Source organism: Schistocerca gregaria, unplaced genomic scaffold, assembly GCF_023897955.1.
Source record: "Schistocerca gregaria isolate iqSchGreg1 unplaced genomic scaffold, iqSchGreg1.2 ptg000181l, whole genome shotgun sequence".
In the NCBI taxonomy this organism is placed as follows: Eukaryota; Metazoa; Arthropoda; class Insecta; order Orthoptera; family Acrididae; genus Schistocerca; species Schistocerca gregaria.
Genome location: NW_026061731.1, coordinates 248908 through 272306, shown reverse-complemented (window position 1 = coordinate 272306; position 23399 = coordinate 248908). Strand labels below are relative to the sequence as shown.

Here is a 23399-nt window from a genome sequence, read left to right as displayed (position 1 = left end):
TTTATGAGTACTAGAGAATAACTGTTGTACATTATTTTGAGCATCATTCAAAGGCGTGGCAAAAATCTATTTATTTCTTACTTTTAGACATATCAATTCATAGAATATTGCGATCGTTTTTTTTTTCAAGTTTTTTATTTTTGTCGTTTAGAATGCATGAAGTGTAATATAAATCTCGATCTGTTAAATACCCTGATTATTTTCAAGTAATTAAATAATTTTTGCGAAAATTTTGATACGTGATTAGTCTATTTCACACTGTCTGGCTGTGAAAATTTGGATAAAAATCCAGTGTGTAATATCTGGGGAGTCTTGTTTCACTTCGATCAAAGATTTGGTGACAATTAAATATCACCACAATGTAACTTATTATATGTAAAATAGCTACTAGAGCTTAAGGAGATGAACTTTTGGACACTCCGTTATTCACTTTTAGCAGCAACTGTTCGTGAAATATTTCATTTTTTCCTCAAATCACTAATTATGTCTTTCTTAATTACCCTCATTACTTCCAAGCATTGAAATCTTGTTTGCAAACAAGATCTCATGCTGCTCGAATTGATACCCTATTTGTCCATTTGTCACTCTTCGTTTGGCTACGAAAATTCGGACAACATTTTCCCTCACATTACTAATTTAGTTTGCTTAATTACCCTTATTACTTTCAAGCAATTTCTGGAGAGTTTTGTTTCGCTCTGCTCAAATCCTAGACCTGAGAAGAGTCTGGCTCTAGAATTTGCTCAAGTAATAAGATTGAACGGGTAATTAAAAGTTAAATACCTAAAAGCTTGTATTAAATCTAAAGTGTGGAGTTGTAAAACTGTGACAGGGTGGCTCTCTACTTTCATCTCCCCCACTACATACACCCACCTCTCTCTTCGCTCTCTTTATGTCCATTAGAGCAACTACTACAGCTTTAATTCACCTGTATGTGCTAATTTAATGAAGTCATTGTTTTTATTCTTAAATTTAGAGGGAAATTACTGTTTTGCACATTGCGCTGCTCAGAAGGAAAAACATAGACGTGCGTGTTTGGTGGATAGTTCCTAGCGGCTTTTTGAGTACACTAGAGCTCTCTTCAGACCCACAGTAAGAGACAGCATTACATCACCGAAGCCTTTTGTTGTACATAGTATGGGCAAAGTCATCAGCATACGCAAATCCTTGTTCTTCGTGGCAGCTAAGCATGGGATATAAATATTAAACAGTGAGGAAACAAGTGCAGATACTGAAGGAAAAAGCTGTTGTAAATTTATACATTTTTTAGATCTCATTATTCTGCACGGACATGTTCGAGACTATGATGACGAAGTTGAGAACATAGTAAATGATGGATATAGTAGAACTTAAATTAACCAAGATATAGTGATTCCACACACAGGGAAAAAAGGAACATTTCCATATGCTCATGTAGCTCAACGTCCAGTGGGTACTTAGATAATGCCTAACATGTCATTATTTGGTAGGTGTGCTACATTTGTTCCAGTTATACACGATACAGTATTTGCTCTGACAGGTTTCGTACGTCAATCATACATCTAATAAACATATATCTCTCCATCATCATTCCCATATTTATCATTACTTCCAATAAACACTAAAAATGCCTCTATGCCCTCAACAACCTTCCAGTACTCTCACATCATTATTTCTCTGTCGAGGCAAACCTCATTTCAATTCTAGTTATTGCTGTATCATACTTGCACACTTCAGCTGGAGTACTTAGAGTACTACACATTTGTAGGACATTAAATTGACTGATTCTGCCCGGCTAGCACCATTTAACATTGATTATCTCATAAAGATAATATTTGTAACTAGCCTACATTCTCATGAAATACGCAGTTCGAACACTTCACCTACAAACTAAATACACCAGCACTTTTTAACATCTCTTTGTATAGAAATTTTTTGGTGTTAATAATGCTCATTTATCGTTATTCTTGTTTATCACTTTCTTGAAGGCAAAGTCATCTGATAATGTTTCGATGTTTTCATACAAGGGAGAATTCAGGCACATTACAATACACAGTATTTTCCTTTACCCTACCAGCTTAACCCATGGGTCCTGCTGTACCTTTTGCCCTTTGAACCGTGCTTGATGTAAATATTTATTTTTTATAGGATCAAATAAACAACAATCTCAATGGTTACCGCAAAACGCTATTTTCCGTTGATACGTGGAACATTTGTACTTTACAATGTCACAGTTGTTGAACATCCTTATGGTAATAAAAAGTAAATATCAGTTTTTGGCTATGTCGGAATTATTTTACAGGAGGTATCAGGCTGCGGTTTATCGATACCTGCTTTTCAATTCAGTCTATTTACACGTTTCTTAAAAGTTTCCCTTGAAACTTATACAATGTACACGTGTTTCCAGTTGCGTGTAGATTGTTCAGACCTTGGCGTAAACGTATAAGAACTTTATATTCACATTCGTTCATCTATAATAATTACACTCATTCCAACCGCGAAATTATCTCTATCTTTTCTGTTAGTAACATTTGCCGCGTTCAGGATTACTTCGAAGTCCTAGTTAGCAATGTATACTGAAATATTTTGTGATCCTTTGGAAATCTAAACTGTTCATAATATAATTAAACCATAATTATTAATTCCAAGTCATTGTTTCCTTTCTTTGTATCATTGTTAATTTCGTTAATAAATCTCACTATATCATAGTGTATAGTGCGATTATTATTATTGATTTCCCTTGCAAAACTTTGATTAACTGCTCCATCGATAAGTTTTCATCTTCGCAGACATTCGTTATCTACATCCATTACAATATATGTATCCCATTCTTCACTCACACAGACTCTAGCATTACAGTAACTTTCGATGTCTTAATACTGAACCTTTATCGTCAAACAAATTCCCTCCTCTAAAATAGCAGTCAATTGAAGTTTCCTTCGCTGGATAATCACTCTGTAACGGAGCGGTAGTAAACATAAATTATTGTTCCCTAAACATTTTGCATTAAAATCGTGCCTTCAGAAGTACACTAAACTTGGCCCCTATTAGTGTATAATAATATGGGGTGACCCCACCCTTCGCCTTCTTGACGGTTTCATCTCTGCTGCGGACAATTTCAATGAGGCGTCTGAATGTGTTGATTGTTCCTCAGCAGTCGAAACCAGAGAAGCTAGCAATGTTCGACGCAGGGGTGTGGAACGTAGTCGATGTTCTAACTCATCCCAAAGACACCCATTGCATTGAGCTCAGGACTGTGAGCATGCCGTCCATGTCAGTAATGTTATTGTCTCAAACCATTGCCGGAATAATAAAGTCAAAAGTTGTTTGCCAGCAATGCTGTTACAAAAGGGCACCGTTCCATTTAAAAATAAAGTATTTGCCTCAGTATCACGGTTCATACAATACTTTCAAGGATTAAACGTACAACAACATTAATTTGCCATCGGTGTACTAACATTTTCCGGTGGCCCAGTATAATGTTAAGCTCTCTCTATACAGCATAAGCGTTTTCGTGGACTGACTTGTTGAAGAATGCCGGTTCTGCTTTCTTGCAGCGCCGATGTCTTCTGCTAGCACCGGACGCTTCTCTGAAGATTTCACTGTTAGGAAGGGGAAATTTTCACTCTCTCGCTCTCTCTCTTCTTATTTAAAAAAATACGTTACTCTTGGATTATCATTCAATGCACCAGAACATATTTATTTCCACTTTGTACAAAAAAACAACTAAACTTTATGACGTAAGCCCACACATTACCGGGCACCCAGAATCATTTAATTACGCATTTTTGAACACTAATACAGAAGCTTTTATCGTGGCTGACAATCCACGTTCAGTTCACGTACGCTAAACAGCAGTTCAACGTCTAATAAACAGTCACTATTTGGAGTCTCTCCATTTGTTTTTCAACAATGCAAAGCTACATTACTCTTTGCAGCCGGCCACGGAGCTTCCGGGCCGTATTTGATTATTCTTGGCAGGTCGCGCTGAACACTTGCCAGCGCCAGTTTCGCCTGCACAAACAATAAATGGGTGCAGTATCCCATGCTCATCCTTACGCCCTGCTTTAAAATAACGCGTGTTCGAAACGGCTGGAACACAAGTGTCTCCAGACTTTCGCAAAATTCTGGGGCACTACAATTTGTATAAAACCTCGTCTGATTCCTTGAACCGTTCATGACATAAAAGTGGTGTTACGCCTTGTGCGACTCACCGTGTATACTTTCATTCACGTATACAGGCGTTTCTTTGTCACACGATACGGCTAGTAGCTGCCACCTACCGCATCCACGTTGCTTGAATACTATCTTGTCCTTTTATAGAAGAATTCCAAGGTATAGGAATATAGCACCGATGCTTAGGTTAATCTTTTGCTTTGGATGTTCCAGTGTCTTTATCTTGGCCGTAGTCTTTCCATCACTGTCACTCCATTTCCTTCCCGCACGTGAGTAGTTTCTTACCTTGCCTCTAGAGAAATTCTCCTTGCACTATGACCATGGCAGTGTCGAACATGTAGACTCAGTGCACGTGTCTATGGCGAAACATGCTGTATGCTAATACTGGGACAGGCGGGTTGGCTACACACATGAAACAGACAGTAGAATTTTAACGTAAATAAGACATATTCGACAATACGAATAAAAGCGGAAGCAGCCCTTCCGTTATGGGAGTCACTAATCCATAACGTCGTACTATTAGCGGAAATAGCAGTTTAACACAAGGGAAAATATTTGAACAAACAAAGCATTAAAGAGACAGAGAGCCGGCTGGAGTGGCCGAGCGGTTCTAGGCGCTGCATTCTGGAACCGCGCGACCGCTACGGTCGCAGGTTTGAATCCTGCCTCGGGTATGGATGTGTGTGATGTCCTTAGGTTCGTTAAGTTTAAGCAGTTCTACGTTCCAGGAAACTGATGACCTCAGAAGTTAAGTCCCATAATGCTCAGAGCCATTTGAGTCAAGGAGACAAAGAAGTTCGTTTACTCTAGTCCATAGTATGTTACTAACTCAATTTCAAGACAGTAGTAGGCAGATTAACTACCATACTGGCTTAAGAGAGAACGAAAATCGTTCGAATTTCAATTAAACTGAAAGAAAAAGTGTAAAGAGAGAAACAATGGAGGTTGTCAACTAGCCACGGTAGTTCTAGCGCTTACCAAAGCAGCGACAGCACGTACAGGAGATGCAGTTTAGGAAAACCGTTGACATTCAAAACAGCTTCCACTCATCTCGTAATGGATAAAAACAGGTACTGTATAATTCACAGGGAAATCTTAAACAATCCTTCCTACAAAATAATGGCATATTTAGGTAACGCGACGGAGGTGGATATCAATCGCGCACCCTTATCTCCAAAACAGACTACAAAGGCTCAGTAACATTGACGTCTGGTGACTGTGGTGGTCAGGAGAGGTGTGAAAATTCGTCCTCGTGCTCGAAAAACCAGTCCCAGACAATGTGAGCTATGTGAGCAGGAGCCCTGTCGTCTTGGAACACAGCATCGCCATTGAGGAGCAAAGACTGTATCATCAAGTGGATCTGACCAGCCAAAATATTCATATAACCCTTGGCAGTAATGTGACCTTGTTGAGTAACCATAGGGCCCATGGAATGCTACGATATGGCTGCCCAAATCACAAAGAACCCATGTCACGTTTCACTCTTCAAACACAAACTCGGTCAGAAGTTGCAACAAGACTCATCAAACCAAATGACTCTTCCATTGTTCCACAGTCCAGGTTTTATGGCTTCTGAATCATGTTTTCTGTTACGGGCATTTCCGTCACTGCTGTGTGGTTTTGGAGGCCCAGCTCGCCCTATTATTCCCCGCTTCTGGAGCTCCCGTCGTGTTCTTTTGGTACTGACAGGATTCTTTAGTGCGACATTCAGAGCCACAGTGAGTTTTTCAGCTGTTATCTCCTTATTTCTTTATCGAAATCCTCTTTAATGACCGTCTGTCACGATCACTCAACAGACATTTCCGTCCGCGTTGTGACTTAGCGGATGTTTTACACCTTACCCTGCATTCGGTATAAATCTTCAATATGGTGGCTCGCAAAACAATAATCACTTACGCTATCTTGGTCACGGAAGCGCCCACCATACGAGAACCAACAATTTGCCCAAGTTGGAATTCACTGGACTCTGCTAGACTGACTCCAAGGTAATGGAGGTCAAAGCAAGCTGGTATCATAGCGGCAGTCTGCTTCACCAATGTACATGTTACCAAAGAACAAATAAGCCACGGTAAAGGAACGCAAATGAATCCGAAGAATGAGACGAAAGGAGTGAGAGAGATGTTTGAGTGAGGAGGAAAGCAGTGTCTTCAGCAGTTTTGGAACCCAGACAGTGTATCTTAACGGCTTGTACTCTAGGATGTACAAGTTACAGAAACTGTTTCTAGTACTCAGTTTTAATGATATTCAGTCGGAGCTAAATTGAGTGGCGCTAACATTTCATCACCGGGTGCGTCGCTGCAGGTCCTGCAAATCATGACTTCATGAGCAGGGAGCAAAGACAAAGGTATGTCCTTCATGTCCCTTGTCTCTGACCAAAACCATTAACAATGTTGACCATAACTGCCCTTGGTGCACTCCTGTCGAAAAACTGTTGGACCGATAGCAGTATTAAAAAACTGTTCTAGGTCGATTGTTTTGTGTGAATAGAGTGCAATAGTTATTAGGTCAGCCGGCAAGTGTGGCCGTGCGGTTCTAGGCGCTACAGTCTAGAGCCGAGCGACCGCTACGGTCGCAGGTTCGAATCCTGCCTCGGGCATGGATGTGTGTGCTGTCCTGAGGTTAGTTAGGTTTAAGTAGTTCTAAGTTCTAGGGGACTGATGACCTTAGAAGTTAAGTCCCATAGTGCTCAGAGCCATTTTGCTACATTTTAACTTAGTCCATCGATACTGACTCGGTAAAGGCAATCTACGCTTTTCCGTGCAACATAATCTTCTACAGTTTCTTGTTATTTTCGTTTCAGATAAGAATGACTTTCGGCTTGGCGTCGCCAAGAAAATGTGCGCGGATATTACTTTCAAGCAGTGCGACGACGACGATGAAGCAAAATTCGTGCAGGAGGTAAGGTGTGGCATGGATGGAGCTCCACACGTCACCATTGACTGCTCTGGCTTCGAGAGCACGATTAGGAGGGGCATACTGGTACGTGGAAAGTAGTCGCGACTACAAACTCACTCAGGCTCTTCGTGATCTGCTTGACGTTCAATGACTGAAAACATGTCCACAGGTTACACGTTACGGTGGAAAGTATGTTCTTGTAGGCATATCTACCGACTGCAGTTGTATGCCGATCGTTCCAGTGTGTCACGAAGTCGATGTGATGGGCTGTCTCCGCTACCGTAACTGGTAAGTGTTTTCGTTTCGTTACTGTCACTGTTTATCTAGTGAAACGAATAGTGACATGTCAGCCAATGTAATATAGCACGGGCGGGCAATCACATCAATCTCGCGATTTGTTTCAGTCCAGTCTGCGGGGAAAAAAAACCGTGGGGGGGGGGGGGGGGGGAGGGAGGGAGAGAGAGAGAGAGAGAGAGAGAGAGAGAGAGAGGCGCTCGTATTGTACTCCACCTGGGACGCATTTTCACTCGTTTCCGCCGACGCTTGGTTCGCCCCGGGTTTGCAGCTCATTGCGTAACCCGTGAAAATTTTGCTCACACCAATGCGCAATACCATTTCGCCTCCGATGACTTTGAACAATAAAGAGCAACACGTTTCCACTCCGAACACGAAGTCACGTGCGTACGTCGAGTGGGGGAATCAGACGCTATCTTGAAGGGTAGAAGTATTTTCGCCACTGGATTAGTGGTGACAATACTCACACTCAATCGTTATCCACAGCTTACTACGTCTATGGTACACAATGACAGATCGTAGACGTAGGTAGTAGACAATGAGTGGAAAATCAATTACTGCTCGCAAAAAAGGGCCGATTTGAACAATGGCAACAGGGGCCAATAACTTGGTGAGCTGTCGAATCACGCGTAGAGTTCTGTGCTGCTTGTTTGTTGATTTCGTGCAAGTGCTTTCATGCGACTTTACCGAGGCTATCCGTAAAATGTCTACCATCAAGACTAGGAAAGTAGATGCTGAATGTCCAATTCCAGATGAAATGGCCGGAGGATTATTCCTTTACCGTAAACAAAGACAATCCTGTTTTCTTGTTGTGTACTGTATTACGATCTGTTGTGAAGGAGTTTAATATGAAAAGGCCGATTTCTAAAAACCACATTCCTCAACAACAACCTAACGACAATTGCAGAAAGACAACATCAAAATACTGATTTCCAATTTGGACAAGCGAGAGAAAATGTGGAGGTCTCTTGTGTTTTCTGATGAAAGATGGTTCTACATCAGTGCCAGTGGTGGTCGCATGTTAATTATGAGGATGTCAGTTGAGGGCTTCCAGCCAACCACTCTGTGTGATAGAGACGCTGGACCTATACCTGGAGTTACGGTCTCAGGTGCGATTTCGTTTGCACCAGGAACACTCGTGGTTATCCCACGCAAATTTGTACGTCAGTATGGTAATTTGACGTATTGTGCTGCCATTCAGGAACATAATTCCAAGGAGTGTTTACCAACGGGCTAACCCAACATTACAGAGTGTCGACATGTTGCCATGGACTGCTCCATCAGAAGATTTGTCTCCAATCGATGACATACGGGACATCGGAAGACAACTCCAGTGCCATCAACAACAATCATTAACCGTCCCTGTATTGACCAAGTACAAGATGAATCGAACTCTATCCACGAACTGACATCCGGAACCTGTACCACACAATGTATGAACGTTTGCATGCTTACATTCAACTTTCTGACGGTTGCACCGGTAATTAATGCAGCAGCATTTCCGATTGACAACGGCTAATCTCGCGCTTACATTACATGGATCTTGAAATGTTAATCACTTAATTATGTTACCTCGTCAAATGCATTCTTGAAATTTCATTACTTCGCAATATGCTCATAATGAATATACGGGAGGATTCCGTGATTTTGTTGCAAACTTTAAGGGATGATGGAGAAGGGTAAATGTATCAATTACAATTCTAAGACTCTGGTCCGGAAACGACAGCGTCGAACGTTACAAGGGAAAATCTTCAGATGCTTTTAACAGTGGAGTTTATCTGAGACATAATATCCAAGTACCAGGAACATAGCCGCCCGGGGTAGCCGAGCGGTTCTAGGCGCTGCAGTGTGAAACCGCGCGACCGCTACGGTCGCAGGTTCGGATTCTGCCTCGGGCATGGATGTGTGTGTTGTCCTTAAGTTAGTTAGGATTAAGGTGTTCGAAGTTCTAGGGGACTGATGACCTTAGAACATACGTCCCATAGTGCTCAGAGCCATTTTTTGAACCAGAAACATATCCCATCTGTTATTCGTCCACAGATTTGTTCCAAACATGGTGGAGCCCGACCTGACTTCGTACTGAGTGCTCGTGTAAACAAGGTCGGATATTCCCTGAAAAGCAGATAGGTAGAGGAGGTCCTGTTTCATGGCCAGCTCGTCCACCTGATCTCGTTATCGGTGCCTGCGACACTGTTTGAACGACACGGGGGATACTAGAACGGGCACGACAGACTTTTGTGCGACAATGCCACGCCTGCATTGACGCTGGGGCACCACGATTTGAACAACTGTTGTAAATGAAGCTGCCTGTGAAAGTTGTTCAGGTAAATGGAATTTATTATTAATGTATGTCACACTAAGGATTTTAGATATCTCTGGCATCAAGCTACGTGCGCCGTTACTTTTCCAGCAACAAGGGATATTATTTGAAGGTTTTGGAGAGTATTCAGCAGGAATGCAGTATGTCATTATCAGGATGCAGAAGCTGGGACCCTACGTTTGAGCGCTGCGTGAGGATTAGCCGGAACTTAAGTAGATTTTCGCTTATACCTTTTGACTCTGTCGTTCCCGGACTACCTCAAATTCGTACATTTAACCTTCTCCATCATCCCTGAAAGTCTGTAACGAAATCACAAAATCAGCCTGTACAGAAGAAAGGGAAACACTTTGGGCAATGACAGTGTGGGAATAAACATGCTGGTTCGTGTTAACGATAACCAGAATGAGTGAAGTTAAGTCATGGCACGAAAAACGCTCGCAAAATGTTCACCGATACACTTCCGCTGCGATCTAACCCATGCACAAACAGACGCTTTAGATCATTTACAAAGGGGCAAAATCACGACTCGTAGGGTCATACACAACACCTGTCAGGTACTGTACATTTTCTATGCTGTTTGACGTAATGAAGGCTGCCACTGTAAGTAATGGCATTTGAGATGTACCCGGCTCCAAACGCTCATTGTACGCAGTTCCATTGACAGTGTTCACTCGGAAACTTGTTCAGATGAATCTGTATAACCTTTATTCACTGACAGCAGCAATTTCTATCGTAAGTACCGGATGGTTATAATTAAAACGCAGCTACTCAGATATGTCCAGAGTGGGCTGTAATTACCATAGGGCACCGGAATTTTGTATATATTCTAATGCGTTAAAGCGGAAATGATTTATGCAGAAAAAAAGCAACAGTTTTGGCGGCCAGATGCAAATCTAGCGCCGTTTCTGCAAGAAAGATGTACAGAAATGTTTCCCTGTGTCATGCACTAAGAACAAGACATGAGCAGAAGAGGGCAAGCGAGTGAGAAAGGCATAATGTTGACATTTTTACTAACAGCTGCTTACACAATTTGTTCAACATGAGCACCGGAGGAATCGATGAGATGCTTCATCCGTAAAAAGACGAGATCAACAGCTGCTCGCAGCATCTCGGGTGGAATATGGATATCGTGGTCCTGTGTCAGGTGCAGACCGAACGTGTGCGTGGCAAACGCGTTTCTGTAAATATCGCCAGAGCCAAAAGTCACATGGATTCAGCTCTTGTGATCTTGCGGGCCATTCATCTGGAAAACCTCTTGAGATATGACATTGTATTAAGTAATGCGAGATGTTGGCATGTCGTATGAAAACAGTGGTTTCCACACAGCTGCGCTCTACGAAAGCAGGAATCACGCTCTGTACAAGGTCTCCGCAACATGCAGAAGTCATGGTACACCTGATGAGACCTTTGTGTGTATTCTCTTCAAAGAAGAACGGAACGAGAATAAAAGTGAAATTCGAATCCACACCACAGAGACGCACGCGGAGAGTGCTGTGATTCTTCCTACACAAAGCGCCGTTTAGCAGTCCCCAAGCTCGCCATTCCTGTGTATTCACTGCAAACTGAAAAGTAAAATGTGCCTCGTCATTCCACTCTTCAATTCCTGCCAAAAACCGAAGAGCAATATATTTAGAAAGCTGCTGGAGATCATGAGGTTCCAGCTGTCGCACCGTTTGGATCTTCTATAGCAAGCTGTGTAAACTAGACCGCAAAACTTCCCGTACTCTTGACCAGAGAACGGACAATTCTCGGGACACGGCACGAGCACTAGCAGTATCCCACGTTGGACTTCAGTCAATATAATAACAACTACTCGACCTATAGGCTATTTTGTTCGGTATTTTTCCGTCTCGGTTATAGTTTTCATCTATAACAGAGTAAAATTACGAAATATCAATTAGCCACAGCAGCAGTGCTAAAATGTTTCGTTTTTAAATCTTTTTTTAAAAAGGGAATGATTTTTATTCGTAAAATTTGCATTGGTTTGAAATATTACGTTATTATAGAAAATGGGGAAAAGCGGTCAGTGCTTTCTTTAATAACAGTGCTGACAGAAACGAACAAGAAACACGTAGCGTAAGAATTTCTGCAACATTGCTGAAATAATTATATTCCTATTGCTATTTGTCGTGGCTTAAGGTATGCGTGTAAGTGCAGTGTCCAAGACGTACTCCCACCTGGTCTACACTGCAGTTTCCAGCTGTCGTCGCCGGACATCCGTTGTACTGCAGAATGGCACCAGCTCTTGTCTGGAAATATCTTATTTATGAAGTGTGATAGCAATGAAGTATAATGATTCATTCGGTTTAAAAGATTAAAGATTTATCTACCATTTCTATGAAGTAACATAAAAAAGCACTTCGTCTTCAGGCCAGGAGTGACCTACCGAGACCATCTGACCGCTGTGTCATCCTTGGTGGAGAATGCGGATAGGAGGGGCGTGGGGTCAGCACACCGCTCCCCCGGTCGTAAGATGGTATTTTTGAATGAAGCCGCTATTATTCGATCGAGTAACTCCTCAATTGGCATCACGAGGCTGAGTGCACCTCGAAAAATGGCAAAAGCGCATGGCGGCCTGGATGGTCACCCATCCAAGAGCCGACACACATGAAATAATATAAGGGGAAGGAAATTATGGTAACAATAATAAATTATACGAATGGGACAGAAAGCAGCAGATATGATGTACATGTACAGACAAACAAATGGCTACAATTTCAGAAGAACTGGGTGATTCATTCAAGAGAAAGAGCTTCACAAATTAAGCAAGAAAGTAAGGCATTTGTTCGCTTATGGTCCTTGTGCAAACAGTTATTTGGCTTGGAATTCATTGACAGAATGGTTGGATGTACTCCTGAGGCATATCTTGCCAACGTCTGTCCAATTGGCATCTTATATCGTCAAAGTACCGAGCTGGTTGGAAGGCCATAGGCATAATGCTCCAAACGTTCTCCATTGGGGAGATATCCGGCGACCTTGCTAACCATGGTAGGATTTGGCAACCCCGAAGACAAGTAGCAGGACCAGCTACCGTGTGCAGGAAATGTAAGCCCAGGATTGCTTGCCATGGAGGGCAACGAAATGGTGCGCAGAATATAATAGACGTACCGCTGTACTGTAAGGGTGCTGCGTATGGCAACAAAACGGGTCCTGCTATGAAAAGAAATGACACCCCAGATCATTACTCCTGACTGTCGGGCTATATGGCGCGCAATAGTCACATTGGTATCCACTGCTGTCCAGGCCGACTCCAAACACGTCTCCGCTGGTCATCGAGGCTAAGTTCAAGTGCCTCAACTGAAGACAATTCTACTGCAGTCGACGAGCTTGCAGGCCCGATAAGCAGAAGAGGTGGTCCGAGGCACCATTTCATAGCAGAACCCTTTGGTTGTCACTGAGGCACCCTGACAACAATACAGTATGCCGAAGATACTCTACACTCCGTTTCGTTGCCCTTCATCGCAAGCAATCCTGGGCTTACATTTCAACTAGATATGCCCACCCTCACCTGGTGACAGTTTCTACTGCTCGTCTTCGTGATCGTCAAACCCTAGCCTGGCCAGCAAGGTCGCTCTCCCAAACTGAAAACTTTTGGATAATTATGGGCAGAGCCCTCCAATCAGTTCCGGATTTTGACGATCTAACGCTCCAATTGGACAGAACTGGCACGATATCCCTCAGGAAGACATCCATCAACTCTTATCAATCAATGCTAAAGCGAATAACTACCAGACGAGGATCAAAGCGTTATGGACTTGCTCAATTAGTGAAGATATTTCTCTTGAGTGAATCATCCAATTTTTCTAAATTTTTATTCATTTGTTTGTCTGTAGATGTACATAACGTCTAACAGTTTCCGTCCCATTCTCATAATTCCTTCGTGGTGCGTCCTTTTTTGTCTTACAATGCATTTCCTACCTCTCCTTTCATGTGTCCGTTTCCCGTAACTACTTCCCCCCCCCCCCCCCCCCTATGTTCTGACAATAAGTGGATAATGACCTTTTTGCCCAAACTGGTAGCAGTATTTTAACTATAGATAAAAGATACACTAGTGCTCTCGTGTTATTCAAAATCTGTAGTGTAGTTGCGGACAGTGCCTCAACATGCTCCACACGTGGAACAAGAAAAAGAATACGGTTTGCATTATACTTCATTTCTGTATGATACATTTGTTCTGTTCTCATCCACTTCAATTTTCTAGTTCTATTATACAACACGAATACAAACTCCACGATCAATATTTTTGAGACTGTTCAGGGATATTTTCTGAGCATTCTAGCATGACGGGCATATGACTTCTGGTGGCTCGTTACCGAGTAATTGTGGTCCGTCTGATTTTTTGTCCCCACATCCAAACCCGTAACAGGAGTCGAGAGTAAACAGAGAGAAAGAGCATGGCTTCAGATCTGGGAGGTCAACAGTTGAAGCCGTATCTGCCGTCAGGCAGTTCCAGCAACACCACTATTAACTAGGGAAAGATCTTGTGCTGGTGTTTGCAGATATAGAAAAGGCATTTGATAACGGAGGAGAAGAAATGTCTGTAATGCACTAGAAAAGAAGGGAACGGAAAAAGAGATAGCACGCGAAGTAGAGCAGATATAGTGTGGAAGTCTGAGTTGTGTGAAAGTAGGAAATGAAAGGACGGATTGGTCCCACCAAATATATGGTGTGAAACAGGCAATGCATTGTCACCTACATTCTTCATTATATGCATCTGAAACATGGGTAATGAAGAAAGAAGATGTAAGCTGATTACTGGCACGTGAGATGAAGTTCCTCAAAAGTAGCGAACTAGTAACAAAGAGTGACAAAGTGAGGTGTGGAAGGGTAGGTGGAACAGTGAAAGAGGAACCCTTGCAGAAGAGGATAGGAACATCAGGGCTAAGATGGTATTGGCACTTAAGGCGACTGAAAAGAGGATTCGCAAGATGATGCATTAAAAGGAGAATCGAAAGAAACTACCAAAAGGAGACGACCAAGGGGTGGATGACAAAGGTGTGCAGGAGCGTCTTTCCTTTTCTTCTTTTTTTAAAAAAAAGGTGAGATCTGGAGATATTGACCAGAATGAACACAGAAAGATCGTGGGAAAACAGGACTAAATAGCAAGACTTATGTTCCAAAAGGGGTCAGCCTGGGACTCAAAACTGTTCAAGATGGCCGGCCGGAGTGGCTGAGCGGTTCTAGGCGCTACAGTCTGTAACCGCGCGACCGCTACGGTCACAGGTTCGAATCCTGTCTCGGGCATGGCTGTGTGTGATGTCCTTAGGTTAGTTAGGTTTAAGTAGTTCTAAGTTCCACAGTGCTCAGAGCCATTTGAACCATTTTGTTCAAGATGATGATGATATATTATACTCAAAGTATCCGCACTATAGTAAAAATATCTGTGGTATAGTCTGTGTGTCTTGTTTGGAAACTGACTAGTTTCTTTTATTCGCGGTGCTTGTTCACAGTACTTCCTTTTGACAACAGTAATTCCTGATTTATCTTCGCCTTCAAGGGTTCATTCACTACTGCCCAGTTGTGTGTCGGGTTTGTTTCTCCAGCGGTGTTTACATTCTTACTCCGTAACGAGCCACCGGGAACCACGGATACATCATACAAAATTGGTTAGAAAATATCTTTGAATGACCACTGAAATTTTGTTGGCAATGTTGGGTTCAATCTGTAGAATATCCTCCTAGTACATTTAGTATGAAATTTATGTATAACTTAGTAGTAAAAATATTGTAGTAGCTCTGTCCTGGTATATAGGCACACTGAAACACCTATTGAGTAGAACAAATGGAAACGAATGAATGATGCTAAATATTAACTCTAAACTACTCAAGGTACGAAAAAGAACCGAAATTGTTGACTTTTCAGGTGGATGTTAATGTTTTTTCTGGAAGAGCACACAACCAAAAAGTCTCGGGGCTTAAAATCTGTAAGGCAGGGGGCACAAATTTCGTCATTCTAATAGGTTAGGACCTGTAACCGTGTAAGATTAAGGGAAACGTTTACAATACATATATTCCTGAATTTATTCTCCATTTTAGGCAAGTTACAGATAGTTACAACGTACTGTAGCTAGTAGTTATAGTTAGTTAACAATGCGAAAGCAAAACTACGAAGCAAGTTTTTGTAATCTCGTCCCCATTAAAATTCTCAAGAGTATAACTAATTTAATTGTATTTCTGCACCCGACATTGCCAAACACTGTAGCTATTATAAATCACTTGAACACCATTAAGGAACAACATTTATACTGTTTCTTCGCCTTCTAACATGTTTCATGTATGAATTTGTGTCTGTGTAGATGAAGGGCATGTTTTGTGGTATGAAACGAAGCGTTTCATGAAACGAGTACATTTCTCTCTGTGTGCTTTTTCCCAAATGAAAAAAGCAAAATAATCTTTATAAATAACAAATACTATAAAATTTTAATAGCAGCTCCAAATATCGTTCCTGGGACATAAATAAGAACTACAAGGGGGACGAAATTACGAACCTTCCACCATTTAATACAATGGCAGCTGCAGTAACATACACCAGGCCCGTGACTACAGCGATTACACACCAGAAAATACAGCGCACAGCCTAAATACAAAACAATATTTGAACGTGAATCAGTGCTCACACTATGAACAGCAGACTGTTAAACTGAACGCTGCACCAACTCACATCAGCGTAGAAAAATAATTTCCTCGTATACAAAGTCAGGCATTAACACGCAGCTTAACATTAGTTATCCACTGTGGAAACTGCAAATTTATGGGGGGACCAAAGTACGAGCATAGAAGGATTTAACCTTGTATCAACAGCGACTGTCATTCTGTAAGAACTGTACCTGTTCGATACGTTGCCTGTGTTACATTAGACATTTTCTTTCAGCTATCCCATAGCGCTGAGCCTGGTGGCTACCGGAAGAGTCGACCCGAAACCAATCATAACGCACTGCTTCAAATTAGAGGAGTCAGTGAAGGCATTCGAGACAGCAGTCTGTGGAACAGGCAATCCGATAAAAATCCTGATTCATGCCAACAAAATCTGCTGACGTACTTATGGTTCTAGTTGTGGTTACTGGTATTGTGCCTGACTTGTATGTCCAAATTTAAAAGTGTTAAACTCAAATCAAAAATAAATATGAAAGCAGTGTGTATGGTGCTGTTCGATCACGTATTATTTAACTAACGATGATTTATTTACAAATACTTTCTATTTTGTTATTTTTCCTACAACATATGCAATAGAAAGGACACTTTGTACCTGGTTTGAGTTTGTCACTATGTTGAAAACTGGATTGGTTTCCTACCGTTAACATCCATCTGTGCTTCTATTGTGATCCTGAACAATCCAAGTTATCATCCCATATAGGCTTTCAGGGCCGGCATTTTCATCAGTAAACACTTCCGGGCTAAATTGCCGTGGTCGATCTGTAGAACTACTTCTCCCTGACGTTTCGTTCGCAACTACAGAGAACATCTTCCGAGGTGAGTCGACGACTGGCTGCTAGGAGCTGGGGCCGCCGCTTATGTGGAGATCGTAGAGGGCGCCACCGCACGTCACGTGGCGTCGATGTGTAGCTATCTCTGGCTATTGTCTGTTCTCTCGATTGCAGGCAATCGATTGTCACGTGATTGATGCAACGTCGACCGCCATATTTTGTCCAATTTTAATCCTCCTCCTTTACGATTAAAATTGTATTGATGTTTGTGGATTTCAATTGCCTCTTTATACATACGTGTATAATAATGCGACGCCCTCGCTAGCACGCTTGTCTCACCGAATTTTATTTCGTGATCTCCATCCTTAAAAACATGTTCCGCTACTGCCGATATGTCCCAAGCGACAGTTTCTTTTGTGCTCCGTCAAACGTGTATTGATGCTTCTTTTTGTAGTTCCTATGTAAACCCCCCCATGAACAATGGACCTTGCCGTTGGTGGGGAGGCTTGCGTGCCTCAGTGATACAGATAGCCCTACCGTAGGTACAACCACAACGGAGGGATATCTGTTGAGAGGCCAGAAAAACGTGTGGTTCCTGAAGAGGGGCAGCGGCCTTTTCAGCAGTTGCAAGGGCAACAGTCTGGATCATTGACTGATCTGGCCTTTTAACAATAACCAAAACGGCCTTGCTGTTCTGGTACTGTGAACGGCTGAAAGCAAGAGAAACTACGGCCGTAATTTTTCCCGAGGGCATGCAGCTTTACTGTATGACTAAAAAATGATGGCGTCCTCTTGGGTAAAATATTCCGGAGGTAAAATAGTCCCCCATTCGGATCTCCGGGCGGGGACTACTCAAGAGGATGTCGTTATCAGGAGAAAGAAAACTCGCGTTCTACGGGTCGGAGCGTGGAATGTCAGATCCCTTAATCGGGCAGGTAGGTTAGAAAATTTAAAAAGGGAAATGGATAGGTTAAAGTTAGATATAGTGGGAATTAATGAAGTTCGGTGACAGGAGGAACAAGACTTCTGGTCAGGTGACTACAGGGTTATAAACACAAAATCAAATAGGGGTAATGCAGGAGTAGATTTAATAATGAATAGCAAAACAGAAATGCGAGTAAGCTACTACAAAGAGCATAGTGAACGCATTACTGTGGCCGAGATAGATACTAAGCTCACATCTACTACAGTAGTACAAGTTTATATGCCTACTAGCTCTGCAGATGACGAAGAAATTGATGAAATGTATGTTGAAATAAAAGAAATTATTCAGATAGTGAAGGGAGATGAAAATTTAATAGACATGGGTGACTGGAATTCGAGTGTAGGAATTAGGGAGAGAAGGAAACGTAGTAGGTGAATATGAATAGGGGCAAACAAATGAAAGAGGAAGCCACCTGGTAGAATTTTGCACAGAGCACAACTTAATCATAGCTAACACTTGGTTTAAGAATCATGGAAGAAGATTGTATACATGGAAGAACCCTGGAGATACTAAAAGGTATCAGATAGATTATATAATGGTAAGGCAGAGATTTAGGAATCAGGTTTTAAATTGTAAGACATTTCCAGGGGCAGATGTGGACTGAGCACGATCAAGATTAAAACTGAAAAAACTGCAAAAAGGTGGGAATTTAAGGAGATGGGACCTGGATAAACTGAAAGAACCAGAGGTTGTACAGAGTTTCAGGAAGAGCGTAAGGGAACAATTGACAGGAATGGGGGAAAGAAATACAGTAGAAGAAGAATGGGTAGCTTTGAGGGATGAAGTAGTGAAGGCAGCAGAGGATCAAGTAGGTAAAAAGACGAGGGCTAGCAGAAATCCTTGGGTAACAGACGAAATATTGAATTTAATTGATGAAAGGAGAAAATATAAAAATGCAATAAATGAAGCAGGCGAAAACGAATACAAACGTCTCAAAAATGAGATCGACAGGAAGTGCAAAATGGCTAAGCAGGGATGGCTAGAGAACAAATTTAAGGATGTAGAGGCTTATCTCACGAGGGGTAAGATAGATACTGCCTACAGGAAAATTAAAGAGAACTTTGGAGATAAGAGAACCACTTGTATGAACATCAAGAGCTCAGATGGAAACAAGGTTCCAAGCAAAGAAGGGAAAGCAGAAAGGTGGAATGAGTATATAGAGGGTCTATACAAGGGCGATGTACTTGAGGACAATATTATTGAAAGGGTAGAGGATGTAGGTGAAGATGAAATGGGAGATAAGAAACTGCGTGAAGAGTTTGACAGAGCAGTGAAAGACCTGAGTCGAAACAAGGCCCCCGGAGTAGACAACATTCCATTAGAACTACTGACGGCCTTGGGAGAGCCAGTCCTGACAAAACTCTACCATCTGGTGAGCAAGATGTATGAAACAGGCGACATACCCTCAGACTTCAAGAAGAATATAGTAATTTTAATCCCAAAGAAAGCAGGTGTTGACAGATGGGAAAATTACCGAACAATCAATTTAATAAGCCATAGCTGCAAAATACTAACACGAATTCTGTACAGACGAATGGAAAAACTAGTAGAAGCTGATCTCGGGGAAGATCAGTTTGGATTCCGTAGAAATACTGGAACACGTGAAGCAATACTGACCTTACGACTTATCTTAGAAGAAAGATTAAGGAAAGGAAATCCACATTTCTAGCATTTGTAGACTTAGAGAAAGCTTTTGAAAATGTTGACTGGAATACTCTCTTTCAAATTCTGAAGGTAGCAGGGGTAAAATACAGGGAGCGAAAGGCTATTTACAATTTGTACAGAAACCAGATGGCAGTTATAAGAGTCGAGGGGCATGAAAGGGAAGCAGTGATTTGGAAGGGAGTAAGATAGGGTTGTAGCCTCTCCAGGATGTTATTCAATCTGTATATTGACCAAGCAGTATAGGAAACAAAAGAAAAATTTGGAGTAGGTATTAAAATTCATGGAGAAGAAGGAAAATCTTTGAGGTTCGCCGATGACATTGTAATTCTGACAGAGACGGCAAAGGTCTTGGAAGAGCAGTTGAACGGAATGGATAGTGTCTTGAAAGGAGGATATAAGATGAACATCAACAAAAGCAAAACGAGGACAATGGAATTTAGTTGCAGGTGATGCTGATGGAATTAGATTATGAAATGAGACATTTAAAGTAGTAAAGGAGTTTTGCTGTTTGGGGAGAAAAATAACTGATGATGGTCGAAGTAGAGAGGATATAAAATGTAGATTGGCAATGGCAAGAAAAGCGTTTCTGAAGAAGAGAAATTTGTTAACATGGAGTATAGATTTAAGTGTCAGGAAGTCGTTTCTGAAAGTATTTGTATGGAGTGTAGCAAGTGAAACATGGACGATAAATAGTTTGGACAAGAAGAGAATAGAAGCTTTTAAAATGTGGTGCTACTCAAGAATGCTGAAGATTAGATTGGTAGATCACTTAAATAATGAAGAGATATTGAATAGGATTGGGGAGAAGAGAAATTTGTGGCACAAATTTGTTTAGAAGGGGTTGGTTGGTAGGACATGTTGTGACGCATCAAGGGATCACCAATTTAGTATTGGAAGGCAGCGTGGAGGGTAAAAATCGTAGAGGGAGACAGAGAGATGAATACACTAGGCAGATTCAGAAGAATGTAGGTTGCAGTAGGTACTGAGAGATGAAGAAGCTTGCACAGGATAGAGTGGCATGAAGAGCTGCATCAAACCAGTCTCAGGACTGAAGACCACAACAACAACAACAACAACAACAACATGTAAACCCTGCCACAACTACACGGAATTTTATATACCCCTGGGATATCGTAAAGAAGAAGGATTAAAATTTGACAAAATATGGCGGTCGACGTTGCATCAATAACGTGACAATGGAACGAAACGTCAGGGAGAAGAAGTTCTACAGATCTACCACGACAATTAAGCCCGGAAGTGGTTACTGATGAATCCAAGTTATATGATTGCTAAATTGAATCTTATTATAATACTGAAATGCGTATCTCAACTGCGAGTGATTTAACTGTGTCCTGACTGTAATGTGAATCTGGCCTTAACAAACTTTCATGGCTTCTCTGTGGCAACATAAAGTCGGAACCGCTCCAAAAGTGCAGCGCAGCAGTAAATAAGCTAATGGAAAGTCTTGCGCTCCCGTGAAGTGCAATGCAGCAACACACAATTACAAAACAAAATTTTCGTGAGGAGGTGGTGGAAGGTGTTGTAATTACTGAAGCATAAAGGAGAGACCAGCACCCAAAAAACTGTATTATGAAACACAATACTTAACAATTACGATCATCTTTACAAAAATTACTTCTTAAAAAATGTTGCTGTGCTATGTAATTAGTTGCTGAAATGGTGAAAGAGTAGTAAAACTGAGGTGTCTGAGTGCAAGCTATGTGAACGGATACTTTTATTTGATCTCGTATCGTAATCGAACTAACTAAACCGAATCAATAAAGAAAAATCATCTAAAATTTGCCTTTCACATACTCTTCATAAATTACCTGCTACTAAACAAAGCAGCGACAACATTAGCCGAAAATATTCATAGTTCTCAACTCAATCTTTGCAAAATAAAAATTTTACAAAATACAACAACCTTTGATTTCTATCACTGACACCTGGTAGCTATTGCCAGACTGCTCAGTAGTGTGGCAAACACTCTCCTACTACTACTACTACCAACTAAGATATTACTGACAACCGAAGATCACGTTGATTTTACTCAGAACCTCAGTGGCGCAACGTATCAACTATTGAAGACTCCTGTTTGAAAAATATCCGGTGTACACACACACAGTATGACACATCTAATAAAAACATAGCTCACGTTACTTCAGACTCCTACACGATCCCCTAATGAAGTAAATCGGCCAAGAACTTTTCGAGACTTTTGGTAACAATATTTCCCGTTTATTGCATACATAGACGTTCCAAGTTGTATCACGAGATCTTATGTAGATAGTGGTCTTCCTCTTGTTTGGAAGGTAAAGTGTGCAAAATTTCAGCTAGATGGGGATAAGAATGTAGATTTAAATGAATTGTAAACAAACAAACACTCTTATTTATCTAAGAGAGAGAGAGAGAGAGAGAGAGAGAGAGAGAGAGAGAGAGAGAGAGACGACGTATTGTAAGGTACTGTAGTATTTTTAAACAGTTTGTTGTTGAGCAGTCAAGCCACCGCTTGCTGAAAAACGGCATCATCATTACTTTCACTTTATTGTGTTGAAGATAGGCGTAATACTTACTCAGCTCTCAACTAGAGGAACTCTACAGTGAGAAGTATCCAGCACTGTTAAAGAAAAAACTAATCATTAACTCGGCTAAAAGCGCGATAGATCTTCACCCTGTACCAATATGAAGTCTATAACAGTGTAACATTTGGCATGAACTTTATGTACGGCATGTACCCCCATAACACACAACCTGCAAGTACATTCCATCCAGTGGGATATACTAGTTTAGATGTGATGAATGATGCTGAATGCCGCGTATAAAGGTCACAGCAGAAGGCACACGTGAAAGTTGAGAACCTTATAAACTGCGTTTGAACTGACTTCCAGAATTTAAAATAGCAGTACGCGTTCGCCCTCGAGCCCCATTAGTATTTCTTTCTGGTAATAAAGAGTAACTGCATCGAGACACGCGCGTAAGCACTAGTGTTTGAAAGCCATTGTGTAAACAAGAAAGTGACGTTCCTGGTGCCATTTCATGATCAAATGTGCAGAAAAGAGACAACGATAGAGTCACAAAACTGACGTCAGGAAATTAACAATTTAAATGTCAAGGCTATTTTATTCTATGTACTACCAGAGTTGACTGTTTGCACCTGTAACGTCGTAATCGGAGATTCCATTGAATTCTCGTCCTTGGCTCCCTTGTTACATAACATTGTCCAGCTGTACGATACTGTTGGACAGCTTATATTACTTTTACATTTAATCAGTAAAGATCATTCTCCTCTCTCTCTCTCTCTCTCTCTCTCTCTCTCTCTCTCTCTCTCTCTCTCACACACACACACACACACACACACACAAACACGCGCGCGCGCACACACTTCATGTGGGGGGACCCACGTGTTTCCAAGGTTGTGTTAACCACGCTGCAGATGTTTCACTGGGTAGCCCAATAACGTCCCGATACCTCCCCATGCAATTTCCGTTTTTTTGAGACCTAAAGAAAGACATTCATAGCCATGGATTCGCTTGGGGCGAAGAGGAGCTCGCCTGAGAAGAGCCATGTTTCCATAGGAACTGCAAGCATTTTCCCATGAATGTATTGGTGGCGTTGTCTTATAGTTGGGCAAATGTACTCACAGTTATGGCAATCTTTTTTAACAT

General features: G+C 41.6%; 1 protein-coding gene across 1 annotated transcript in view; it reads left to right on the top strand.

The window, feature by feature from the left end:
* LOC126304640 (sorbitol dehydrogenase-like) overlaps positions 1–16797 on the top strand; it is an 80826-nt gene extending 64029 nt beyond the window's left edge. The window contains exons 8-10 of the mRNA XM_049991795.1: positions 6953–7131; positions 7217–7335; positions 16532–16797. Of these exons, the coding sequence (XP_049847752.1) occupies positions 6953–7131; positions 7217–7335; positions 16532–16694 (461 nt within the window). The 3' untranslated portion in view covers positions 16695–16797. The remainder of the gene's footprint in view (positions 1–6952; positions 7132–7216; positions 7336–16531) is intronic.
* Positions 16798–23399: the final 6602 nt, after the last annotated feature.